This window comes from Scyliorhinus torazame, chromosome 7 (genome assembly GCF_047496885.1).
Source record: "Scyliorhinus torazame isolate Kashiwa2021f chromosome 7, sScyTor2.1, whole genome shotgun sequence".
NCBI classification, from domain to species: domain Eukaryota; kingdom Metazoa; phylum Chordata; class Chondrichthyes; order Carcharhiniformes; family Scyliorhinidae; genus Scyliorhinus; species Scyliorhinus torazame.
Genome location: NC_092713.1, coordinates 50,903,709 through 50,921,895, shown reverse-complemented (window position 1 = coordinate 50,921,895; position 18,187 = coordinate 50,903,709). Strand labels below are relative to the sequence as shown.

Genomic DNA, 18,187 nt, shown 5'->3' with positions numbered 1-18,187 from the left:
TCTCTCCCTGGAATTCTGCTCTGTCTTGGTCTACAGAAGAGAGGATGAAAGTTAGTGTTGGTGCAAATGTCAGAGCAGAAATGTTCAGGTCTTTTTCATATAGTGCATGCATTGAGAAGTGGAGAAGGGGCACGATGGAGTGAGAATTGTTATCAACACTGTTGCAAGTAACTTCAAAGTAGAGAATGCAAACCTTGTTGTAAGAGGTGTATTCCCAATTTAAACAGGCCTGAGAAAGCCCAGTGGAAAATGCACATAGTTGAGTTGGCTGGAAAGCCCATGGATTACGTTGAACTAAGGCCCGGTAGTCATGCATCCCAGTTAGCGATTTTGTGCTCCAAGTAAAAATCGTTCATTTTCCAACTAAAGAACAGGGTGGCTTTGTTTCGTAGGTGCTGTGATAGAAATTTTGGCTCATTAAAGATTTATTGCCGGACAAGTAAGTGGGATGATGGAACAATGGCCATAGTGTGGGACATATACAGATAATACTCACAATAGATAATATGCAAACAGGGACATGTTATTGCCAAGGGAGCTTGGGTGTACTCTGGGATAAGAATGTCTGATAAGGGAAGAAAGCATTGGAAGTGATTGGCTGGCTATCATGTGGCAAGCTATTATTGAATTAAGTGAGGGTAGTATCACAAAGGTGGATCTTGGATGGAGAGTTCATCTATGTTAAATGTTTCAGATAGGGCATAGGGCAGATGTGTATAGGGCAGAGTGCACCACAATGTGGTCACAGATTGCCATCAGTAAGGTTGACAGAGTTGTTGACATAGTTTAAGCAGAGTTCAAGCTGGACAAATGGGGCTTGAATTGAGAGTGGTGGGAAAGTTGAATGTGAAGCTGAGCATTTAAGGACCCCAGGAAACAAAGGAAGCTTAAAAATGGATGTTATCTAGACATGATCGAGGAGTTGAAGGTAGAACGGTGTGATGACAGTTTTGAAGGGAATAAATAGTTGGCACGATTTAACGGGACAGAAGCAGAGTTCCGTTTCGGATGCGTTGAGCAGGTTGTTTCTTGGTGCCTGCAGCGTCGAGGAAGACACCACTATTTAACAGCACTTTGCCACTTTCTTTGGCCTTGGAGTCACTTCATCATATCCTGCACTGATACGCTTCACTCGCCAGTGCAGGAAGAGTACTCGTGGATCGGAGTGTAATTTTAAAATGCTGCCCCGATCTTTCAACCACGTCAGCCATCCCACCGCAGTCTCTGAAACCCCTAATGCACCCAAAATACCTCTTACATGGTCCTCGAGCCTCCCCTCACCCTTCCTCTTAAGGGCAAAGCACACCCGGACTCGATTCCTGCCTTGGGCAACCTGGTACCGAGGGCCTTTGGCACTGCCAGCCTAGCACCCTGGCAGTCCAAGGGTGGCCAAGGTGCTAGCCTGGCAGTGTCAATGTGCCCAGGTATCAGTGGGAATGTGAGGATAACACCCTGCCCAGAGCCTGACCACCCAGGGGTCTTTAATGTCCTGGGAATCTCGCCCCCCCAGGTGCTGTTACTCCTGGTCGTTAGTTCCCAGGCCTCAGGAGAACATGACACAAACGTATTTAAATGAGACTAATGGCTCAATTAAATATGATAATCTAGACCGTATCGTCTTGCGCGATTCCGTTAAATCTCACGAAACGTTTCGGGCAGATTGAGTTCTCTCGTCCCGACTCCAAATTGGGCGCGACAAGGCCATTGTAATAATAATAATAATCTTTATTAGTGTCACAAGTAGGCTTACATTAACACTGCAGTGAAGTTACTGTGAAAATCCCCTGGTCGCCACACTCCGGCGCCTGTTCAGGTACACTGAGGGAGAATTCAGAGTGTCCAAATCACCATTAAATCGCTCCCAGGGTTTGTGTAAAGGAACTTATGGTACTGGTGGAACAAAAGGTAGTTTTGTGATTGGGAGGTATTCCAAATTATGGTGGGACCGGAAATAGACATTACTGCCGCTTCTAGGCCCACCCATCAAGCACGTCCGACAAGTGTGAAATTCACGTCACAGTCTGATTTAATAAATCAGAATGCAACAAGACCCAGTGCTGACTGGTGCGTTGCACAAAGTTCCCTCATTGTATGTCATTGGAGTGCTTCCTTTTGAAGATAGTGGTTTGAAATGAGGGTTAAAGGAACCTTTCAACAAAGGTACCTAAATCATTCAGTTTGTGAAATCTACCACTGAAACAAAAGATGGTCAGAATGTTCTACATAGGAACATAGGTAGAGGATTACATTTCACCGTTAAGCATTTTAGAATCAGAGAGTTGTAGAATTGTTACGTAGAAGGTGGTCATTCAGCCCATCGCATCCACACCAGCTCACTGCAAGAGCAATTCAATCTTTTTGTTTAGTTATAAACTTGACAGCAATATACATTTTCCCTCAGAAAGACCATAATACACTGATCTTTAGAAATGAGATCAAGGAAACAGAGCAAATTCTGGTCACCATTGGGCAGCACAGTGGCACAGTGGTTAGTACTGTTGCTTCACAGTTCCAGGGTCCCGGGTTCAATTCCGGCCTTGGGTGACTGTCTGTGCGGAGTCTGCACGTTCTCCCCGTGTCTGCATGGGTTTTCTACTGGTGCTCCGGTTTCCTCCCACAGTCCAAAAATGTGGAGGTTAGGTGGATTGGCCATGCTAAATTGCCCTTAGCTTAAACTTAAGTAGGGTGCTCTTTCCAAGGGCTGGAGGCTGAATGGCCTCCTTCTACCCTGTAAATTCTATGATTCTATTGATATACTGGTAGAGTGGTTTACAACAGAGTGAGGAAACACAAATTCTGCGGAAACCTTGCCTGGGTTTTCGGAAATCCCGGCCAAGTGTTGATGCTGGCGTCAACACTAGGGTGATGCACGCCGGAATCAATGGGCCTCCTAGCCCAGTGATTCAGCGGCCCTCAGAGGGCCAGCACGGCGCCAGAGTGCTGCGCGCTGTTCCAGCGCATGTGCGCGATGGCCATCTCCGCGCGGCGCATGCGCGTGGTGGCTGTTTCCACACCGGCGCCGAGGAACGTAGCGGAGCCCTACAGTGGGCCTGCGTGGAAGGAGGTAGACCCCCTCCAGATCGCGGGCGCCCGCCAATCATTAGCCCCCGATCGCGGGCCTGGAGGCCCCCCCCTCGGAGTCTGATCCCCCTGCCCCCCCACCACGACGGCCACTGCGTCCGTGGGTCTGAGCTCCCGCCAGGTGGTACCAGGTTGGAACCACGCTGGCGGAACTTGGTAGGAATTTGGTCGGTCGGCTGCGGAGAATCGCTGCGGGGGCCTCTTTCAGCGGCCTTCGACCAGCGCTGCGTCGACCACATGGGCGCGATTGGCGCCGATTCTCCGGTCGCCAGAGAATCGAGTCCCTGCACGGAGCAGCGTGGCGGAATTTACCGTGTCACCGACGATTCTCCGACCCGCCGCGGGCTCGGAGAATCCCAGCCCTTAGCTTTGCCAGAATCCTACCAGCTGTTTACATATAAATGAGCCACCTTTAAGTATCAGAAACAATATTCACTGCAGTCCTGTAATAATACAAACTCCCCACTTGTGCACAAAAGAAAAAACACTGCCTTTAATCAGTGAGAAATACTAAATGATGAAGTGAGTCTTTGTTCCCATGTCATGCTTATTTTTGACAAATTAACTTCTGTAAATTATAACTATAGCTGAAAAATAGAAGGTAATTTTGATTGGGGATGTTCTGGTTATATATTTCTCCTCATTGCAGGGCAGGAAGGTTGAAAATAATTGCCCTTCAGGCCAGTTAATCATTCATTTAGCAAATTAATCGAAACAGAAATCTACCTGTCTCTAATTATATTTTTATGAATTTTGGATCTCGTTAACATTGACTTTTTAAAATTATCTTTTAAAGATTTATGCCAACATCAAACAAATGCGGATAGGTTATTTTGAAAGTGATGGGTATTGGATCCCCACCCCCAGCATGAAGAGGGCCATCATGGAAACCAAACAACTGCTGGAAGAAGCTGGACACACGGTGTGCTTACTAATCCTCAAAGAGAATGGAGAAATTCTTGGAGGTAGAGGGAGGGAGAGGAGGGATGTTGGAGAAAATTTGAGCGGATGAAGAAATGATTTATTTTTCATTCATCTTTCCACCTGGCCCCCTCATCCCAGCACCAAACAAGAATGCTGGAAACATGTGTGAAAGCATGGAAAAATAATCTGATGTGTTTTAGTGTAATAAATGCATTACTCCTGCAGTGAAAGATTCTGCTGAATTAGCTGTCCAGTGAGTTGCTAATTTGGATTGAGATGGGGGGGTCACATTCAGACATATTGACAGGCCGAAAAGGATTATTGAGCCACATTTGGTCCTTACTCGCAGAAACTAGTTCCCCACATTCCTCATGCTTGCACAAACCTTTGGCATCATCTGCGACCTTGTTGACCATTCTCCAACATTTATATTGTGGCCATTTATGAAGCTAGTTAAAAAGTAATGACCCTAACACTGATCCCTAGCAACAGGTCTCCAGGTAGATTCACAGCCATTAAGAGCAATTTTCAGCCTCCATTACTTCTTACTGATTCCATAGCATTGTGTTTTGCATGGTAAGCAATTGTCAAATCACCAAATTCTTTCTCATAATCCAATTAAATAATATCTTATAGGATAGCCCCATATTCCAATTACTTATTCAAAAACTTCTAGAAAATGATTAAAACACAGATCCCCTTTTGCAGAGACTATGCTGTGTGTCAAGGATGACTACTTCTCCATGCAGGTAATTGCAAAAACTATCTCATGATCATGTCGGGTATCTGACATAGCTGACTCCAGATCCCGGTAGGAATGTAAGATCCTCTATCTGGTCTAAACGTTCCTTTGCTTTTACTTCTGGATGTCACCAACACAACTGGGATGAAGTTTTGACAAAGGTGATATACCTTTATTAAACCTCTACGCAATAGTACACACTCAGGATAATACCGGTTGCTTAGCTTCCCTGCAAGCCAGAGTCCATCTCAGCGGTCAGTCTGATAACAAATTCTCCATGTGCGTCTGCTGAGTTGGCTCTGTTGGTTCTTTCTTTACACCTTGTTTTTTGCTAAGGCCCAGTGGCATATAAGGTAAAGCCTGCTTTTAGCCCTTTTAATTGGTTTTTACTTACATCACTGTTCATCATAGAATTTTTACAATGCAGAAGGAGGCCATTCGGCCCATCGAGTCTGCACTGGCTCTTGGAAAGAGCACCCTACCCAAGGTCCACACCTCCACCCTATCCCCAGAATCCAGTAACCCCACCCAACACTAAGGGCAATTTTGGAAACTAAGGGCAATTTAGCATGGCCAATCCATCTAACCTGCACATCTTTGGACTGTGGGAGGAAACCGGAGCACCTGGAGGAAACCCACACAGACACGGGGAGAACGTGCAGACTCCGCACAGACAGTGACCCAAGCCGGGAATCGAACCTGGGACCCTGGAGCTGTGAAGCAATTGTGCTAACCACTATGCTACGTGCTGCCCCCTCATCTCCATGCTTTCTCCAGATGTTCCCTGGCTAGCCCTCCCTTTGAAGGACACAGTTGTGGTTGCATAGCCAGCTTGACTCCACCTTGATCTCTCCAATACTGTTATCAATCGCCAAAGCTGGGAAAAGGCGTCACATTTATTACCCCTTAACGAAGCTCAGTCTGTTTATCTTCCCGGGTATGAGCCCTTCTATAGTTTACATCATTTTCAGAACTTGCTGATTCTAGGAAGGTTTTCACTTGACTAAATTAGCCATCATGCTTTGTGTTTTGAGCCCATGGTGCAGTTCTGTACAGCTCTTTACATATCTCCTTCAGTCTGGGTTCTTCTTGTTCCTCAATGTTCCATGTTTCCATCATGAGACAAACGCCACACACAGGGTTACACCACAACTGGTCCACATTGATTAATATAAAAGAAATAAAGAAACAGTTGCATTGTGAGAAGGCTGGAAAAGTTAAACAACACTTTTGCTTATAGGAGATTGCAAAGTACATGTCCGATCTCTTTAAGCACTCTTGTAGGGATGTGATCTAGACCATGAGCCCGTTTTATTGCAAGATGCCTTATACTTCTAAAATTGCAACCTCAGCTGTTTTTATATCTGCATTAGAACATGTAGCTGCTTGCTGAACATTATTAACTGGTGTGAATATTGTGAAGAAACTATTTTGCACCACTGTCCATTGAACCTGTCCTAAACCTTCTTTCAATGGGGGCATGGTAGCATAGTGGTTAGCACAGTTGCTTCACAGCTCCAGGGTCCCAAGTTTGATTCTCAGCTTGGGTCACTGTTTGTGCGGAGTTTGCACTTTCTCCCCGTGTCTGCGTGGGTTTCCTCCGGTTGCTCCAGTTTCCTCCCACGGTCTAAAGATGTGCAAGTTAGGTGGATTAGCCATGTTCAATTGTCCTTAGTGTCCCCCAAAAAAAGGTGGGCGAGGTTACTGGATTACGGGATAGGGTGGGGGCGTGTGCTGAGGTAGGGTGCTTTTTCCAAGGGTTGCTGCAGACTCGATGGGCCGAATGGCCTTCTTCTGCACTGTAAATTCTATATGCAGTTTCTTTTTTTTTAATGAATATTTTATTGAAAATTTTTGGTCAACCAACACAGTACATTGTGCATCCTTTACACAATATTATAACAACACAAATAACAATGACCTATTTTATAAACAAAAAATGAATAAATAATAAATAACAAAAATGAAAACTAACTCTAATTGGCAACTGCCTTATCACAGGTAACACTCTCCAAAAATATAATTTAACAGTCCAATATATAATTATCTGTCGCAACGACCTATACATATTATACAGTATATATTAACAACCCTGAGAGTCCTTCTGGTTCCTCCTCCCCCCCTCCCCCCCAACCCCACCCCCGATCCTGGGCTGCTGCTGTTGCCTTCTTTTTTCCATTCCATCTATCTTTCTGCGAGGTATTTGACGAACGGTTGCCACCGCCTGGTGAACCCTTGAGCCGACCCCCTTAGAACGAACTTAATCCGCTCTAGCTTTATAAACCCTGCCATGTCATTTATCCAGGTCTCCACCCCCGGGGGCTTGGCTTCTTTCCACATTAACAATATCCTGCGCCGGGCTACTAGGGACGCAAAGGCCAAAACATCGGCCTCTCTCGCCTCCTGCACTCCCGGCTCTTGTGCAACCCCAAATATAGCCAACCCCCAGCTTGGTTCGACCCGGACCCCCACTACTTTTGAAAGCACCTTTGTCACCCCCATCCAAAACCCCTGTAGTGCCGGGCATGACCAAAACATATGGGTATGATTCGCTGGGCTTCTCGAGCACCTCGCACACCTATCCTCCACCCCAAAAAATTTACTGAGCCGTGCTGTGTAATATGCGCCCTGTGTAATACCTTAAACTGAATCAGGCTTAGCCTGGCACACGAGGACGACGAGTTTACCCTGCTTAGGGCATCTGCCCACAGCCCCTCCTCGATCTCCTCCCCCAGCTCTTCTTCCCATTTCCCTTTTAGTTCATCTACCATAGTCTCCCCTTCGTCCCTCATTTCCCTGTATATATCTGACACCTTACCATCCCCCACCCATGTCTTTGAGATCACTCTGTCCTGCACCTCTTGTGTCGGGAGCTGCGGGAATTCCCTCACCTGTTGCCTCGCAAAAGCCCTCAGTTGCATATACCTGAATGCATTCCCTTGGGGCAACCCATATTTCTCGGTCAGCGCTCCCAGACTCGCGAACTTCCCATCCACAAACAGATCTTTCAGTTGCGTTATTCCTGCTCTTTGCCACATTCCATATCCCCCATCCATTCCCCCCGGGGCAAACCTATGGTTGTTTCTTATCAGGGACCCCCCCAAGGCTCCAGTCTTTCCCCTATGCCGTCTCCACTGTCCCCAAATCTTCAGTGTAGCCACCACCACCGGGCTTGTGGTGTAGTTCCTCGGTGAGAACGGCAATGGGGCTGTGACCATACCCTGCAGGCTAGTCCCCCTACAGGACGCCCTCTCTAATCTCTTCCACGCCGCTCCCTCCTCCTCTCCCATCCACTTACTCACCATTGAAATATTAGCGGCCCAATAATACTCACTTAGGCTCGGTAGTGCCAGCCCCCCCCTATCCCTGCTACGCTGTAAGAATCCCTTCCTCACTCTCGGGGTCTTCCCGGCCCACACACAACCCATGATGCTCTTTTCAATCCTTTTTAAAAAAGCCTTCGTGATCACCACCGGGAGGCACTGAAACACATTGAGAAATCTCGAGAGGACCACCATCTTAACCGCCTGCACCCTCCCTGCCAGTGACAGGGATACCATATCCCATCTCTTGATATCCTCCTCCATTTGTTCCACCAACCGCGTTAAATTTAACCTATGCAATGTGCCCCAATTCTTGGCTATCTGGATCCCCAGGTAACGAAAGTCCCTTGTTACCTTCCTCAACGGTAGGTCCTCTATTTCTCTACTCTGCTCCCCTGGATGCACCACAAACAACTCACTTTTCCCCATGTTCAATTTATACCCTGAAAAATCCCCTATATGCAGTTTCTAATGGTCCTCTGAGTCCAACTTAACTGAAAACAACTTTTGTCATTGCTGCCACATATGTTTACTCTGATAGCTATTTTGATTCCTCTTAATTAAGAAAAATATTTGTCTTTCTTCACCATTAAATTAATCCATTAATGTTTCAATGTATTTTTGCTTAACTTTAATTTGTCCTTTCACATACCTAGTTAGTTATTTTGGATTTATTCTGTGTTGTGCCCTTTTTATCCTTTGGGATATCGATTGCCTTGTTTTTACTTGGATTTACAAAAGCCAATTTTTCCGCAGCATTATTATCTCTGACTAGTAGAGTTGTTCCTCAAATCTTTTTTCAAATCTTCATACAATTATACAAAATTAATCCTCAAGAAATTCGTAATGTTTGGTACCTCTTGCTTAGTTAATAAGGCTAACTCTTATTATCTTGTGATCGCTGTTGCTCAGGTGCTCCCCAAAAGGAGCAGTAAGGTCACTTCTAAAAAATAAACATCAGTAATCAATCTAACATTCTGTCGTTGAAAACAAGAAGATATTTGGAAATGATCATCTTGTATGCTATGAAGTAGTTCCGAATGCCAGTCACAGAGAAGCATTGGTAGACCAGCCCATCTTCCTACTGTCCTGGTCAATGCAATAGAATGTGCATGGGTAATTAACTTAGGGGGAAACAACAAATGCTTAATTATAAATATGAAAGGTGCTCTGATGTCAAATATGGTTAGCACCAAAATCAGAATGATGTTCTTTTAAATCTAAGATTTTTTTTAAATTAAGAAGAATAAGTGAAGGACAAAAGCTCAAAGTGCAGGACACTATTAATATGTGTTACAACTGGCCCCACAGATGAGGTACCCCAAATTTGTTAATCCAGACAAGATCCCTCAGTTTGTTAACTTCTGGCTGGGATACCCCCATATTGTTATACCCCAGGGTGAGGAGGGACGAAATGGCTCCCCGTCTTTATTCAACCTCCTTGGTTGGTAGCAATTAGATTTGTATAAAATAAAGGATCCACCCCTTTGCGGGATACCATTTCCCAGTCCCAATATTTATGTTTTAAAATGAGCTAATTTAACCAGGCTTTTTTGAGTTAAAGGAAGAGTGAGTTTATTTATTACTAAATGCAAAAAAATGATAACACACATGCATATACTGTCATACTGATTAGAATTTAGAATTGAGTCCAAAATAAGTAAGTAAAGAAGTATATGAAACATTCCTTGACTTGTTGGTGAGGAGTAGATCATGGAACATTGCAGCCATTGTGATTCGTGATTTGAATAGTCAGTTTCATGATTTCAATGTTCTGCAGTATGGCTGAGAAGCTGTCCTATTTCCCTTTTCAGCTGTGGCTTGGCCGACTTGCCTTGCTTCAATAATGAGAGAGAGAGAGAGAGAGAGAAAACGTTGTGGTAATACCAGGTATTGCAGTACCTGAGAGGTGAATGACCATTGGCTAGACCGAGGAGTCTACCATTGGCTAACGTACATAGCCCCGCCCTGAGAGGCAGGGTATAAGAACCCATGCCATCCCAGCAGCCTTCACTTTCTGTATCGAAGCTGCTGGGTACAGTTCTAGCTGATTAAAGCCGATTAGATATGACACCCCTTGTCTCAAGAGTTATTGATTGTGCATCAAACGTACAAATGTGTGCAGTGTTTGTTTGCTGTCTTTGCCCCTGTGTGATAGACTGACACACACGGCACCAGTTGGCCCTGACCAAGTTTTGCAGCTGGCTTTTATCCCAGTCTTTGTATATCGCTGGAAGGCAAAAACCCTAAATCCACGAGGCATGCTGCTCACAGGATATAATCCCTGCTGAGGTGGTACTCATCTCCCATTGTCTCCATAGGGGATGGTAATTAGTTTCTGGATGGCATTTGTGTTTTTGATGTATCTTTGTCTGGAAACAGGGTTTCATTCCTGTTGTGTTTTCATAGTGTTTTTAGCATTTCCTTACAAGCTGCCTTGTAACTGAATTGATGCACTTTAAGAGAACGATTGTGCAACATCATCAGCCATTTGCATGGACAAATGGGTAGTTTAACATCACAGCCTGCAGTGTTAACATCTTCTAAATAAAGCTCTACATTTAAGTTGAATCTCCATTGCCTGCAGATTCAATTGTGAATTCACCACATAAAAACTGGCAATGAGGTAGGCAAACAGTGTTTGTAGGCACCTGAAGAAATAATAGATAATTGAAATCATCGCTACATGAAAGCTGCCATCTGGGGAGCCAAACAATAGGTGCAGACACCGGAGGATCCCAAAAATCTGAAGGAAACAACCTTGGAGAAAAGCCCGCCATGTGCTCTGCCCAAAACAAACCTGGTAGCCATGAGTAGTGAGAACTCTGCAACAACAAATTTAGAACTGGGGTGTTGAAAAACACAGAGGGATGCAGGCTTCGCTCAGGTTGTGCCTTATTTTGGGGAGAAAGGAAGCAAGGTAGTGCTAAAAACCAGTGGCACATTATGCACATCCAGGTGCTTCCATGGAGAAAAATGGCAAGACTTTGGAGCCGTGGGACCATTTGATGGGAATACATGGTGATGGTACAGCTGGAAAAGTCAGGCATAAAAACATACAAAGAAGTAGTGTTTCATAAGTACAACCAAGAAGGAGGTGAATCGATTGTACAATTTGTAGCTACCCTGAAAAGATTGGCAGAACACTGCAAATTCTGGGATGTGTTAAATGACACCATCTGAGATAGATTAGTTTGTGGATTAAGGAGTGAAGCAAATCAAAAATGATTGCTAACCAAAAGTAAACTGGCCTTTAAGAAAGCTTTGGACGTTGCTGTATCCATGGAATTGGCAGTCAAAGAAGCTCACCAGTTAGGTTCGAGCACAAGAATTCACAAGATGTTGGCTGAAACTCGAACGCAAACACAAACTTGCACTTGTCATAGGTGCGCAAAAACTGGGCACTTAGCAGCAGATTGTTTCGAACAAAATCATCATGTGCAGAAATTGTGGCGGGAAGGGCCATATTGAACGTGCTTGTTGGAAAAAGAAACAAGCTACAGGCAAACTTTGCAGGAAGCAGGAGCCGAATAAATCAAATGTCAAGCTGAACCAAGGAAAAAGTGTCCAAGTGGTACAAAAAGGACATTAGAAAGAATTAAATTATTCATGAAATGTACAAGTTATTATTGGTAGAACAAACCCTTACTGGGTCACTCCATTATTTGATGGTCAGCCGGTGAAGATGGAGATGGACACTGGGGCAGCAGTCTCGCTGGTGCCAGAGACTGATTATCAAGAAAAGCTCTGACATATTGGGGGCGATTCTCCGAGCTCTGCGCCAGGCCGGAGAATCGCTGCAACCGCGCCAGGACGCCCCGACACCGGCGCGCGATTCTCCGAGGTGCGGAGAATCAGTGCCATTTGCGCCGGTGCGTTTGGCGCGGTGCCGGCCACAGGCCACTGGAATCGACGTGGCCACTGATTCTCCGGCCCGAATTGGCCCGGCGGCCGCGCCGATACGACAGAGTCCCGCTGGCGCCATTCACCCCTGGTCGCTGCCAGCGGGTACTCTGCGGGAACGGTCGGGCGGCGGCCTGTGGGGGGGGAGGGGGACTCCTTCACCGGGGGGGTGGGCTCCGATGGGGTCTGGCCCGCGCTCGGGGCCCACCGATCGGCGGGCCGGCCTCTCCCCTCCCCGGGCCTACTTCCTGGCGCAGCCGGCCCCTGATCTCCGACCCCATGTTGGTCGGGGCCGGCGCGCTAAAGAAGTCCCCCGCGCACGTGCAGGTTGGCGCAGCCCAACTGCGCATGCGCGGGTTGGCGCGGCACCCATTTGGTGCCGTATAAGGAGGCTGGAGCAGCGTGAAGGGGGAGGGGTGGGGGGGGGGGGCTCATACTGCCAATGAGCAGAATGCAGAGGTGGGCAAAGCTCTTGTCAGTACACACATACACGATCAAGTAGTGTCAGTCAAACCTTCATGGGAATGCAGATGGATTCTTCCGACTACCCTTACCAAATAGTTTGTCGATAAGCAGTTTGTGAGGAAACATTTTCTACTTCAAGCACGTCGATAACAGTCCTATAACCACAGGACAGGTGAGGAAGCATTCCAGAAGTGATCTAGTACTGTCAGGGGTTATGGACAAAGTGCTTCAATGCAATACATCAGGAGCAAACCCTGAGTTAAAGACATATTCCACCCAAAGACTTCTATTATCTGCACGAGTTAGGTTGGCTCCTCTGGGGGATGAGAGTCATCATTCCACCACTATTAAGAAAACTTGTATTAAACCAATTACACAAAGACCGTTGTGGTATTGTAAGGATGAAGGAGATAGCCTGGAGCTATTTTTGGTGGCTGGGGCTAGATGCCAAAATTGACGAGAGGGTGGGGATATGTTCGTCTTTTGCAAAAATGCAGAATCTGCCATTACCGTTACAGCTGGGAACATGTTGATTACGCCGGGCCGTTTGAAGGGCTTATGTTTCTCATTCTAGTCGGTGATCACTCGAAGTGGTTGGTAATTGCCATCATGAAGCCAATGTCATGAGAGATTGGTGAAATCTCCAGCAGATTTAGTTACCCTGAACAACTGCTGAGCGATAATAAAGCACAGTTTGTATCTCAAAAGTTCATAAACTGCTTGAAGGAGAACGGAATTGAACACGTCTGGTCTGCTCCTCTCGTTCCACCACCAGCTCCTCCAACTTCTGGATCGCCTGTCTCTGGGTCGTCAATCTCTCCTACACACAGTCGACCACCGCCCGGGCCAGGTCCTCTGCACATTCCTTGAGATGTTGAGTGAACTTCTCAGTCAAGAAGTCCACCAACTGGTCCGTCGACCATTGAGTTGGTGAGGTCAAACCCTGCTTCCCCGCCATTGCCTCCTTCAGACTCTGGTCCTCGCTTCCAGCCAACTTTTGATTTCTTCTTTTTCGGTTTTTCCTTGGGCGCAGCTCCATAAACTAGGGGTCACCTTCTCCTCTCGCTTTTATACCCTTATTCTGAAAAAGTCCTATGGAAATCCAGCTTAAAAGCGACAAAAAGACCACCTAGAGCGGGAGCTGGCAAATGTGCGACCTTTCACTCCATAGCCGCCACCGGAAGTCTTAAACACAGCAATTGCTTCGGGCCCTGCTGCTGTTAGGAGCATCGCTACCGTACTCAAATCTGATTGATCTCCTAAATTTACTGCAGTAAGAAACATATTAAATTGTTGTTTAAACACACGCCAGTTGCTGTCCACATTACCATGACATCTGAGACTCATTGGTGGCTTCAGCGATGCCATCTAGTTCATTTGTGCAGTCTGCAAAATCTTCAAATCTCTGTGGACCTCGTGGCAGGCTGATAGTTTTGTCTCAGTGTTTACTACCATCCAGCCCTGGTACTAGGTAATGCTCCTGTTGGATGGCCCAATTTATATTATAAGAACACTTGTAGCTAAAGCTACAAATGATTTATTAACATTAACTATGGGTCAGATATATACAAAACAACAGATCAATAACAGTATGAACATGCACAAGCAACCTCTCCCAGCTCCCTAGTCAGTCTGTGGTCACCTGATTCTAACATTCACTTATATACAAATGAGACTCCTAGTGGTCAGTCGGTGAGTTACAACACAACCATGATATCACTACAACGGTGTGCAAGGTATCATCCATCTCGTGCAATATCTGAAGGAATTGGAGAGGGTGTGAGATTGGCAACCAGCAGTGTCTTCCACCCTGGTACCCTCCATTCTCCCATTGCCCCCCCCTCTCACACCCCCTGCCGACTGACACACCTAGCCCACGCACTCCTGGCTGCAGTGGGGGCCCTGGTTACCGGACCCCACACCCTGTACCCCAGATACCTACATGTAATGTCCCCTTCCCGGTGCACACAACCACCTTCTGGTCGCAGAGATGTCCAAGGAACTGGGGCTCAGCCCCTGGGTGTTTGGATGTTAGCCGCTGTATCTGTGGTGTTGCTTCCTGCAGTGCTCAGGCACAGTGTCCAAGCGTCACGGTATGATTGGGATGCTGGGCAATAATTCCCACATGCTACATGGCACAACGCTTCAAGGGAATCCACTTGGGAGCTATGAAGTGGCAACTTAACGATGATTCACATTTCCCTATTAGCAATAGCCTTCAGCCGTGTGGCCAGGAGCCTCCACAGTCAGTGGCAGTTATGGGTGGTTAGTGGGACAGACAAGATGGGGCTGGGGTTACCCCCAAAACTGGTACACATGATTCAGGGGGTGGCATGCGGACCCGTGGGTGCTGGCACCCCCCCCCATCCCAGGGACCCCCTGCCCCAGCCCAGGGGCCCTTCCCCCCAATCATGGTGGCCCACCCCAACCAAGCCTGCCCCCCCCGGGGTCCCCCCGAGGCAGCAACTCCAGTGCCCCAGGCTCATTGCCTGGGAGCGATGATGGTTACTCACCTCCTCAGGTCCCCGCAGCAGCCATTCCACCAGCTTCACATTTTTGAAAAGGTGCACTCATCGGCGACCACATGACCACTTGCTGGGGAGGCCGTTAGATCACGGGAGGTCGTTAGATAGGGGGTCTTTCCATTAATTGTTTGAAGATTGGCTTTAAGTGGTGATTATTGGTTTCTCGCCACGCTACGGCGGGATCCTGATTTCGCCAATGGGAAAGGGCCGGTTAGATCGCAGAACGATCGCCGCCTGCCACGGTTCTCGATTTTGGCCTTTCCCGCGGTCTAACGGCCACGCCGCGCTCTCGTTCAAGTACAATGCGGCCATTAAATTGTACCCTCTGTGTTTTTACCCGAATGATTCAGATGCTGCCAAACTAGTCAGAAAGTTATAAACTGGCCCGTGGTTATTTTCTGGAGTGTTTGCACTTTAACCTCATTTGGATGATTGTGAATTATTTAGAATTACTTTGAATGTCACGTACAGAAATAGACGTTCGCTCAACTGAGCCATGCCTCTGAATGGTCCTCTCCCCACTCCCTCTTTATTTAACAGCATACCTTTCTATTCCTCTCTCCCTAATGTTTTCATCCAGCTTTCCCTAATGCATCTATGCTACTTCCCAGTGGTAGCAAGTTCCACCTTACAATCAGATTGATTGGTTATGCCACAAGCAAGGAGTGATTTTGTTTTGCCCGTTCCCTCGTTAGGCAGGCCCTACAGTTCAATATAACAAATCGTTCACTCTTTGTTTCTCTCTCTTTTCAGCTGGTATCATTCACACCACCAAAAATGTACTATGCTATGAATGAAATCGTTTTCCCTGGAATTTTTGCAGACAAGGGCCTTACACTTATAGAAACTCTGTAAGTAAGCTCAATTGATTTGAATCTACAATATTGGCACTTGAGATGAAACCATTATGATCTACTTTTGTTATATTTTGTAAACAACACGATTATGTGTGAAGGATAGGTTTGGGGGGGAGAAGAGGGATGAGGTTCCATGAACAAAATCCAAAATGTGCTAACCAGAACCAGATTTTCACCACAACGGAGAGCTCTCTGTCATGGCACAAGTTGTGGAACTGCCCGAAAATCCTAAATTCCTGCCCCCAAACATGGCACTTCCCATTTTGGCAAGGGCGGCAATGGGTGCTGGTCGAGTTTTGTGCTTACACATTTTACAGAGGCAGCTAGCAATCTAAATCATCTGCAGTGAGGAGTGTGATGACCTGCCTTATCATGCAGGCAGATGATGGGGACCTCCTTCCATCTGTATCCTCTGCATAGGCAGTCGTAGTCCCTGCCACGTGTGCAACATTGAGAGCCTCTGGTGGAGAAAATGCAGGAGTGGGAGGACAAATGCGGTCTTCCTTAGAGAGGATGGCGGGTTTCGGCAATTTGGAGCCACTGTTACTCCCTAGGCTAGTACCTCACTGATCTTAGTATTGTCAGCCCTGGCTCAGTTGGTGGCACCTTTAAGTTAGAAAGTCATGGGTTCAAGTTCCAGTCCAAGACTTGAGCACGAAAATCAATGCCGACACTACAGTGCCGTAGTGAGGAAGTGCTGGACTGTCAGTGATGCTGTGTTTTCAATGAGATGTTAAACTGCTTTCTCACATGGACATACAAGATTCAATTTTCAAAGAAGTAGCCTACTCAATGTTTATTTCTCGCTTAACACTAAAATTATATCTGGCCTTTATCACATTGCTGTTTGCAGATCTTTGTTGTACATAAATTGGCTGCCATGTTTCCTACAATACCACAGTGAACTATACTTAAAAGTACTTCAATAGTTGTGAAATGCATTGATATGTCCGGTAGTCATGAAAGGTGCCACATAAATATAAGTCTTCAAAGAACAAAGAACAATACAGCACAGGAATAGGCCCTTCGGCCCTCCAAGCCTGTACTGGTCATGATAGCAACCTTTGCCAAAACCCTCAGCCCTTCCTTGTGCCGTATCCCTCTATACCCATCCTATGTGTTTGTCAAGATGCCTTTTGAATGCTGTTAATGTATCTGCTTCCACAACCTTCCCTGGCAACACTTTACAAGCACTCATCACCCTCTGCGTAAAAACCCTGCCTCGCACATTTCCACCCTGGGAAAGAATGCCTGCCCATCAACTCTATCCATGCCCCTCATAACCTTGTAAACCTCTAGCAGGTCACCCCTCAATCTCCGTCTTTCTAATGAAAACAGTCCGAGTCTATTCAAGCTCTCCACATAGCTAACACCCTCCAGACCAGGCAACATCCTGGTAAGCTTCCTCTGTACCTTCTCCAAAACCTACACATCCTTCTGGTAGTGTGGTAACCAGAATTGTGCGCAATATTCCAAGTGCTATACCAAGGTTCTATACAACTGTAGCATGACTTGCCAGTTTTTATATTCAATGCCCCATGCAACAAAGGCAAGCATTCCGTATGCTTTCTTGACTAGCTTGTCCACTTGTCTGTACCTTTAAAGACCTTCAAAGATCTGTGGACCTGCACACCAAATCTCTCTGACTTTCTATATTCCAAAGAGTTTTGCCATTTATGGTATATTTTCCCTCTATATTGGACCTACCAAAAATACTGTGAATTACCTCACATTTGTCCGGATTAAACTCCAATTGCCATTTCTCAGCCCAACTATCTAACCTATCTATGTCCTGCTGTATCCTCTGACAATCCTCATCACTATACATCTTTTCAGTAGTCATGTGGAGGACAGATTGCTGGACCGCAGTGACATTCTACGTGCCCTTTGCACATTGTAATCCGCAGCCATGATGGCCGTAGTTTGAGCTTGAATGGTCATTTAGGACAACCATTTAGGACTGAGTAAGAAGTTTTACAACACCAGGTTAAAGTCCAATAGGTTTGTTTTGAATCACTAGCTTTCGGAGGCAAGCTCCTTCCTCAGGTGAGCAGTGCTCCGAAAGCAAGTGATTCAAAACAAATCTGTTGGACTTTAACCTGGTGTTGTAAGACTTCTTACTGTGCTCACCCCAGTCCAACGCCAGCATCTCCACATTTAGGACTGAGATGAGGAGAAATTTCTTCACCCAGAGAGTCGCCCTGTGGAATTTGATACCATAGAAACAGTTGAGGCCAAAACACTGAATGTTTTCAAGAAGGAGTTAGGAATAGCACTTGGGGCGAGGGGGATCAAATGATATGGGGGGGGGGGGGAAGACTGGATCAGGCTTGGATGATCAGCCATGATCATAGCAAATGCTGGCCT

At 46.3% G+C, this 18,187-nt stretch overlaps 1 protein-coding gene across 2 annotated transcripts in view; it reads left to right on the top strand.

Annotated features, from left to right (window-relative positions):
• The window catches only part of LOC140426198 (vitamin D3 hydroxylase-associated protein-like), a 185,751-nt gene that overhangs the window by 103,221 nt on the left and 64,343 nt on the right, over nt 1-18,187 (top strand). For both annotated transcript variants that reach the window (XM_072510684.1, XM_072510683.1), the window contains exons 9-10: nt 3,878-4,003; nt 15,717-15,814. In XM_072510684.1, the coding sequence (XP_072366785.1) occupies nt 3,878-4,003; nt 15,717-15,814 (224 nt within the window). The remainder of the gene's footprint in view (nt 1-3,877; nt 4,004-15,716; nt 15,815-18,187) is intronic.